Source organism: Triticum dicoccoides, chromosome 1A, assembly GCF_002162155.2.
Source record: "Triticum dicoccoides isolate Atlit2015 ecotype Zavitan chromosome 1A, WEW_v2.0, whole genome shotgun sequence".
Lineage (NCBI taxonomy): Eukaryota > Viridiplantae > Streptophyta > Magnoliopsida > Poales > Poaceae > Triticum > Triticum dicoccoides.
The window spans coordinates 509,229,711-509,236,643 of NC_041380.1; the positions used below are offsets into that span (position 1 = coordinate 509,229,711).

The 6,933-nt window shown below is 58.6% G+C and overlaps 1 protein-coding gene across 1 annotated transcript; it reads left to right on the forward strand.

The window, feature by feature from the left end:
* The first annotated feature begins 3,032 nt into the window (after nt 1–3,032).
* Nucleotides 3,033–5,628, forward strand: LOC119283867 (U-box domain-containing protein 16-like). Its single transcript, XM_037563238.1, has one exon. The coding sequence runs from the start codon at nt 3,360–3,362 to the stop codon at nt 5,364–5,366; it is 2,007 nt and encodes a 668-aa protein (XP_037419135.1). The 5' UTR covers nt 3,033–3,359; the 3' UTR covers nt 5,367–5,628.
* The last annotated feature ends 1,305 nt before the right edge of the window (nt 5,629–6,933 follow it).

A 6,933-nucleotide genomic window follows, 5' to 3' on the forward strand; every position in this document is an offset into this window, starting at 1 on the left:
TGGGCCTCCAGTTGGCCGAAGAGGGGCTCTTCCGCCTGCGGTTGACCGAAGTGGGCTCTTCAGCCTCCCGTTGGTCGAAGAGTGCCCCAACTGGGTTGAAAATGACTCTTTGGTCTACCGTAGGCCGAAGAGCACTCTTTGGTCAACCGTAGGCCGAAGAGTCCTCGGGTCCCAACTTTTCGCATTAACAGGAGGCCGAAACTGCATGGCTGCGCTCTTTTGCCTATGCTAGGCCTTGGGCCCCAAAGAGTACTCTTCGGCCTACGGATGACCAAAGAGCACTCTTCGGCCAACGGTAGACCAAAGAGTACTCTTCGGTCCAGTTGGGGTACTCTTCAGCCAACGGGAGGCTGAAGAGCCCGCTTCGGTCAACCGCAGGCGGAAGAGCCCCTCTTCGGCCAACTGGAGTCCGACAGGGTGCTAGTTTTGATTTTCTTGTGTGAGAACGTGTAGATTCCGAATTTGCTATAAAAATCATCACAGATTTGAAAAAAAATCCTTAGACGTGTGCCCCAAATAGGACTGACAGGTGGGATTCTCGTGAAAACACGCAGAAACCCGTCAATTGTACGACGAGCCTCACAACCCTAGTTGTCCCCGTTTCCTGCTTCTCACTCCAGTCTACACCACAACCACGACCCTGACCACGCCCTATTCTGCTCCAACCTCGCCGTTCATCGGTAGCAACGGCCTGTTTTAGGATACCTACTATAAGATGCTGACCCCGCAGCGTCGAGCAGAGATGAAGGCACGGCGTGCCGCTCGCAATGGAGCCGGCCTGCCTCCGGACTCTCCGGAGGAGGAAGAGGAGAAGCAGGATTAGGCGCCGGAGAAGGAGTTTGGAAGGCCTGGGCGTCGTTCAAAGTGAAGTTCTTCGCTTGGTCGGCCATGCAAGATAGGATTTGTGCCATCGATAAATTAGCAGCTCCATATATTACTTTGTTTTGAAAAAAAGAGCTCCGTGTATCCTTGCATGGAAATGGAATGGACCGCAAGGGCACACTGCCGCTATCCCACTAGGTTCCACGGAACGGTCGAATGGTCCAAGCCGACGCCGCTACGGCACGCTGGCAACCCGCATTATTCCAGATCTCCCAATCACGACGCGGCGGTGCCGTCAGTAGCAGCGCGTGGACAGTCGCAGACACTCCCGTCGTCCTCCACGCGCGGGCCATTCTTCCTCCGCTTCGCCATCACCACACACGTCCGGAGAAAGCCCCGTCGCTCTCACCGCTTACTACGACCTAGGACTTGTCATCAGCCACGGCGAGCCACAGAATCAGCCGCCGGCCGGCCGGCCGGCCGGCCGCCGTACCTTCGTCCAGAAGAAAAGAACCCGCGACGCTGTTTTACTTTTACCGCCCGTCTTTTCCTCAGCTGTCAGCCGTCGCGCTCGCGCGCGGTTGCGGGCCGCCGAGGTCACGCGGCGGCAACGGCGCCGTGGCAGCCGGGCGGCGTGGCTTCCACGTCCGCCAGTACGCCGGTCGACGACGTGCGCAAGCGACACCGACGCGCCGGCCGTATCTCGCTGGATCGCGTCGGGGATTATTAGCTGGAGGTGACCGGCCAGCGGCGACAGGGAGTGGTAAACGTGCGCGCCCGGGGTCAAAGGCCGCTTCCCCTGCCGCCACGAGGCCAGTTCTCCACACCCTCGCGCCAGGATCGGATCAAGTCAAAAGGCCATCTCGATAACAAAGCCTCCGTTTTTTTACTACTCCTACCCAGGCCGGTGTGCGCTGGTGCTCAAGCTTTGATTATTTTAATCACGAACAATGAAGATTTACGGCAAGTGTTGGGTGGCCGGGCGGGCGGGCTGGAAGAACTTGCCCGCTTTTCTGGGAGCAACTTTTCGGGGCGGTATTTTATTGCCGGCTCCGTGTAAAATTGACCGCCGCTGCGCGTACGTGCTCGTGCGCCGTGCCGTGCCGTGCGCGGATGGGTTCATGCATGGCTGCGGTGCTGTGCCGAATCCGGCTCTGGCGAGGCGAGCGACTGTTAATCCCGGCCAGCTATCTCTGACGTGAATGTCGCCTTTGTCCGTCGCCTTCTTTCGTTGCTCTCGGCTTGCCACTTTCTACTCCCTCCGTTTTAAATTACTCGTCGCAGAAATTGATGTACAACGGCTGCCAATCTGGTTCTAATACCATCCACTTTGGTGTGTGTGTGTGTGCTCACACCATTTTTGTTGGCCATCCCAACCATGCCTTGTGTGCCGGATTTGGAAGCGTAGCTGAGCTTTTGCGTGGGCGTGAACTTCATGAGCAAACTAACTAGCTGCTCCCTTCGTTCAGAACTATTTGTGGCAAAAATGAATGTATCTAGACGTATTTTAGTTTTAGATACATCCATATTTAAGACAAATAATTCCGAACGGATGGAGTAGATTAGAAGACGGCCGATGCAAAAATGTGGCATCACGATCGACCCAGCTGGATGCCCACCCTTTTGTCTACGATGTTAGTCTTTTTTTTTTTTGAAGGGATCTACGATGTTAGTCTTGTAGACAAGTAAGTATGGCATCGGAGGGAATCGACTTGTCCAACAGAGAAAAACATGCACACACATGTTAAATACGTAACTTGCACAGGAATACAAACTTGGGCGTGTGAATAGTATGCGGTTGCCGCCCTTTATCATGCGGCGTCACCAAAGTTGTCGAAAATGCACACGTACGAGCCCTCTGGAATATCCTACCAGTAGAACTTGAACAGACAATGTGCTACCAGTGTCATTTAGGAGTATGATTTGGTAGTAATAGTGCAATCATCTCCGCTTCAAAAACCCAAAGTTGATATGGTCGTGCATTTTCTGAGCAGGGAAAAGTTGATACAGTCGTGACGCCGATGAAATGAAAGAGTAGAACCGCACGGACCGTGTCACTGTGCAACGCAGCCACATGCTTAAGACGATTTCCAACCATAAACCCGGCCTGCACATTGATCAGGCACGTGAGGAGGTCAGGCCGCTTCAACTGCCGGACCCAAGCCGGGTCACCAATCCACCCCACACCCCAACAACCCATCCCGACCGTCCATCGCCCCCGATCCAGCGCTCCACATGCCACTAACTGACATCTTCCTTCCTTCAAACAATAGCGCCGATAAAATAAGCGAAAATAACACCGCTAACTCTAAGGCATGAAAAAACAATAAACAAAACGGCTTCTTCTCCGGTTCTCCACGCGCCAACACGTCGCGCTCGTATATATACCCGCGCCCGCCCTCCACTTCGTCTCATCTCCATTCTCCGTTCTCATCCATCGCCGCACTCCATCGGCATCCCATTCATTCATTCATTCAACCCGACGCCATCCAAAGCCTTCACGCCTCCGTCGCCGCCCTCTGAGTCTGGTTGCCGCAATGGCCAGCACGGCCGAGCCGTCCTCCTCGCCCTACTCCTCGTCGGCGCCCGACGCGGACATCCTCCGCTCCCTGCGCCGCCTGGCGCGCGACCTGGCCGCCGCCGACCCGCCGGCGCCGTTCCTCCGGGCCGTCTTCGCGTCCGTGTCCCGCCGGGCGCGCCTCCTCGTCGCCGTGTTTGACGACCTGCTGCTCGCGCTGGGCGCGGGCGCCGGGATGCCAAGGTCCGCCTCGCTCTGCCTCCGCGAGGTGCTGCTCGTGCTGCAGCGCTTCAAGGCCGTCGTGGCCGACTGCTCCGCGCGCAGCCGCATGCGCCTGCTGCTCCAGTCCGACGAGGTCGCCGCGCGCGTGCGCGAGCTGCAGCACGACCTCGCCACGCTGCTCGATATTCTCCCCGTTGGCGAGCTCGGGCTTGCTGACGACGTGGCCGACCTCCTCACGCTCGCGTCGCGCCAGTGCCGGCGCCCCGCGCCCGAGGCCGCGGCCGAGCAGGAGCTCAAGGCCAGCGTGCTGGCGCTCATACAGGAGGTCGAGCGGGAGATCGTGCCGGAGAGGGAGCGCCTGGAGGCCATCCTCGAGGAGGTGGCCATCAACGACCCCGCCAGCTGCAGCCAGGAGATCGAGATCTTGGAGCGCGAGATCGGCGACCGGCTGGCGGAGCGGTGGACGTCGGCCATGATTGCCCTCGTCGGCCTCCTCCGGTACGCCAAGTGCGTCCTCTTCAGCGCTGCCACGCCGCGGCCGCTGGACTCCAAGGTGGACGCTGACGACGATGACGCCGAGCCTCTGGCGCCGCCGCCGGACTTCCGCTGCCCCATCTCTCTCGACCTGATGCGCGACCCCGTTGTGTCCTCCAGTGGCCAGACGTACGACCGCGAGTCCATTACGCGGTGGTTCGGCGCCGGCAAGTCGACGTGCCCCAAGACCGGCCAGGTGCTGACTAATCTGGAGCTCGTGCCCAACAAGGCGCTCAAGAACTTGATCTCGCGGTGGTGCCGGGAGAATGGCGTCGCCATGGAAGGCAGCGAGCCTGGCAAGCCCGAGCCGGCGCCACCGGTGGCCGCAAACAAGGCCGCGGTGGAGGCTGCGCGCATGACCGCGTCGTTTCTGGTGCAGAAGCTCTCGGCCTCGTTCTCCCCTGGTTCGGACAACCGCGTGGTGCACGAGATCCGTCTGCTCGCCAAGTCCGGCTCCGAGAGCCGCGCGTTCATCGGAGAGGCCGGCGCCGTGCCGCTCCTCGTGCCGCTGCTCAACTCCGAGGACGCCGCGCTGCAGCTCAACGCCGTGACGGCGCTGCTCAACCTCTCCATTCTCGATGCCAACAAGAAGCGCATCATGCACACCGACGGCGCGGTGGCGGCCCTCTGCGAAGTGATGGGCTCCGGCGCGACATGGCGGGCGAAGGAGAACGCCGCCGCCACCGTGCTCAGCCTGTCCGCCGTCCATACGTACCGCCGCCGGCTCGGCCGGAACCCACTTGTGATCGAGAAGGTCGTGCTCCTGGTGCGCACGGGCCCTCCGAGCACCAAGAAGGACGCTCTCGCCGCGCTGCTGTGCCTGTCCGCGGAGAGGGAGAACGTTGGCAAGCTGGTGGGCGCGGGCGCCGCGGAGGCGGCACTGTCGGCGATCAGCGAGGAGGAGACCGCGGCGGCGGTGCTGGCGTCGCTGGCCAAGCGCGGCGGGGCGGAGGCGATCGTGAACATCGACGGCGCCGTGGCGAAGCTGGTGGCCGAGATGCGGCGCGGCACGGAGTGGTCGCGGGAGTGCGCGGCGGCGGCGCTGGTGCTGCTGTGCCGGCGCGCGGGGGCCGCGGCGGCGTCGCAGGTGCTGGCGATCAGCGGCGTGGAGTGGGCGATCTGGGAGCTCATGGGCAGCGGCTCGGAGCGGGCGCGCCGGAAGGCCGCGTCGCTCGGCAGGACGTGCCGGCGCTGGGCGGCCGCCAACGCGGCGCAGAACGCGGACTGCCCCGCCTCCACCGTCTCGCCGCCGACCGTGGCGGCGTCGTGAACTCATTCTTAGGAACCGCTGAAAAACACAACCAAAAAAGTAGATAATTCTTGTGCTGTACAAAATTTGGCTTGCTGAATGCCTTGTAATTCTAGGCCGTGGTGCGATTCTTTAGCCCCAGTGGGGAAACACAAACACAGAGTAATTGAATCAACTGTGCATACTACAGAACATTCGTTGCTTCTTCCGTTCTTCGTTGTCGCTGTGAGATCTTGTAACACAAAGTGAAAGAAAATAATACTAGTTGTACAAATTGTGCCCATTCTTGGTTCCTCATCTTGGCAGATTGCAATAATTTTGTACTAGTTGATGGGCCAAACTAGGTGGTCGTCGCGGATGCACGGCGCCCGTGATGAGTGGTTGCGGCCGGGGACCGGAAAAGGCCAGCCTTTCTTCCCTCCCAGCCGTCCGTCCGTCCGTCGGCGAGGAGTGCACGGTACCCAGACGAATAAGTCGCGCGGCTGGGAACGCTCCATGATTCGGCAGCAGCAAAGCCGCCGATCCAGCTAGCCTTCGCCGGCTTTCCGGCAGAAAGGGCGGCGCTTTGGCCGCTGCCAGCCGGTGCGCATCCATCCACGCTATGCTATGTTGCTATGCTAGCACTACTCCACTGCTAATCTAACCTATACATGATTCGGCATTGACAATCCGCTTGGTTCCTTTCTTGTCCCTCGAAGCGAGATGCACTCCAGGGTGTCCCTGCGCTTCACATGGGCTCTTTCCTGAATTTGACCATTGATCCGCCGTTCCTTTAACCCAAGCACTCCTGGTCGAGAACATGCATGCTTGGTGCTTCAGTGCTTCTGCAGTGGCAGTGCCTATCATCTTTCCATCTCCCCCGTCCTAATCAGCCTCACGTTGCTTCTTCTCAAATGGCCAAGGCAGACGCATCTGCGGCAGGTAGGCGTTGTCTTTCTGCTGCCCACTTCTTCTTCCGTGGCCAGGACCGGTTCTCGCGTGAAACTGAAATTAAAATGTGCCTGACAGAATTATAGCTCCTGAAAAGTCAAGGCTGTACCGTTAGTACTACATGAAGCAATTCACGGCCCGCCACTCGGGCGTAGGCCGTATGTTGCCTTGCCTGATTAATCCGGCATGGTTGGCGGGCTCTGCAGCTAGCTAGCGCCTGCGTCCTGTCGACAGGGACGGCCTCTGCGATCCGACCTCTGAGCGGGAGGTGGTAGGTAACCGTCGCTCGCTAATGGCGTGGACCGGAGGGCGCACCGCATGGGTTCTTGATTGGGATTTGTCACCTTGTGTTGCTTTGTTTTGCAAGAGATTGACTAGCTGGAGAAGAAGACGAAGGTGACTTCTCCGCAACAAAAGAAAGGGAGGAAGACAAGAAGGATCTCGTGCAGAAACCGACAGCGATTTTGACTTTCAGCGAATTTTCATGGTAGTAGTATATTTTTTTACGGGAAATTTTCATGGTATTATATGTGAATCCTGTGCAACAACTTCATGTAAACTCTATTTTTAAGCGAAAACTTACTGAAAACTCGTATCTGTAGGTGTCAGAAAATGTGGGGAAAAAATCAGGCACATATAGGATATAGGATAGGCTGAC

Excerpts from the sequence above, each read along its gene's own strand:
- LOC119283867 (XM_037563238.1), top strand. The coding sequence starts at position 3,360 with ATGGCCAGCACGGCCGAGCCGTCCTCCTCGCCCTACTCCTCGTCGGCG.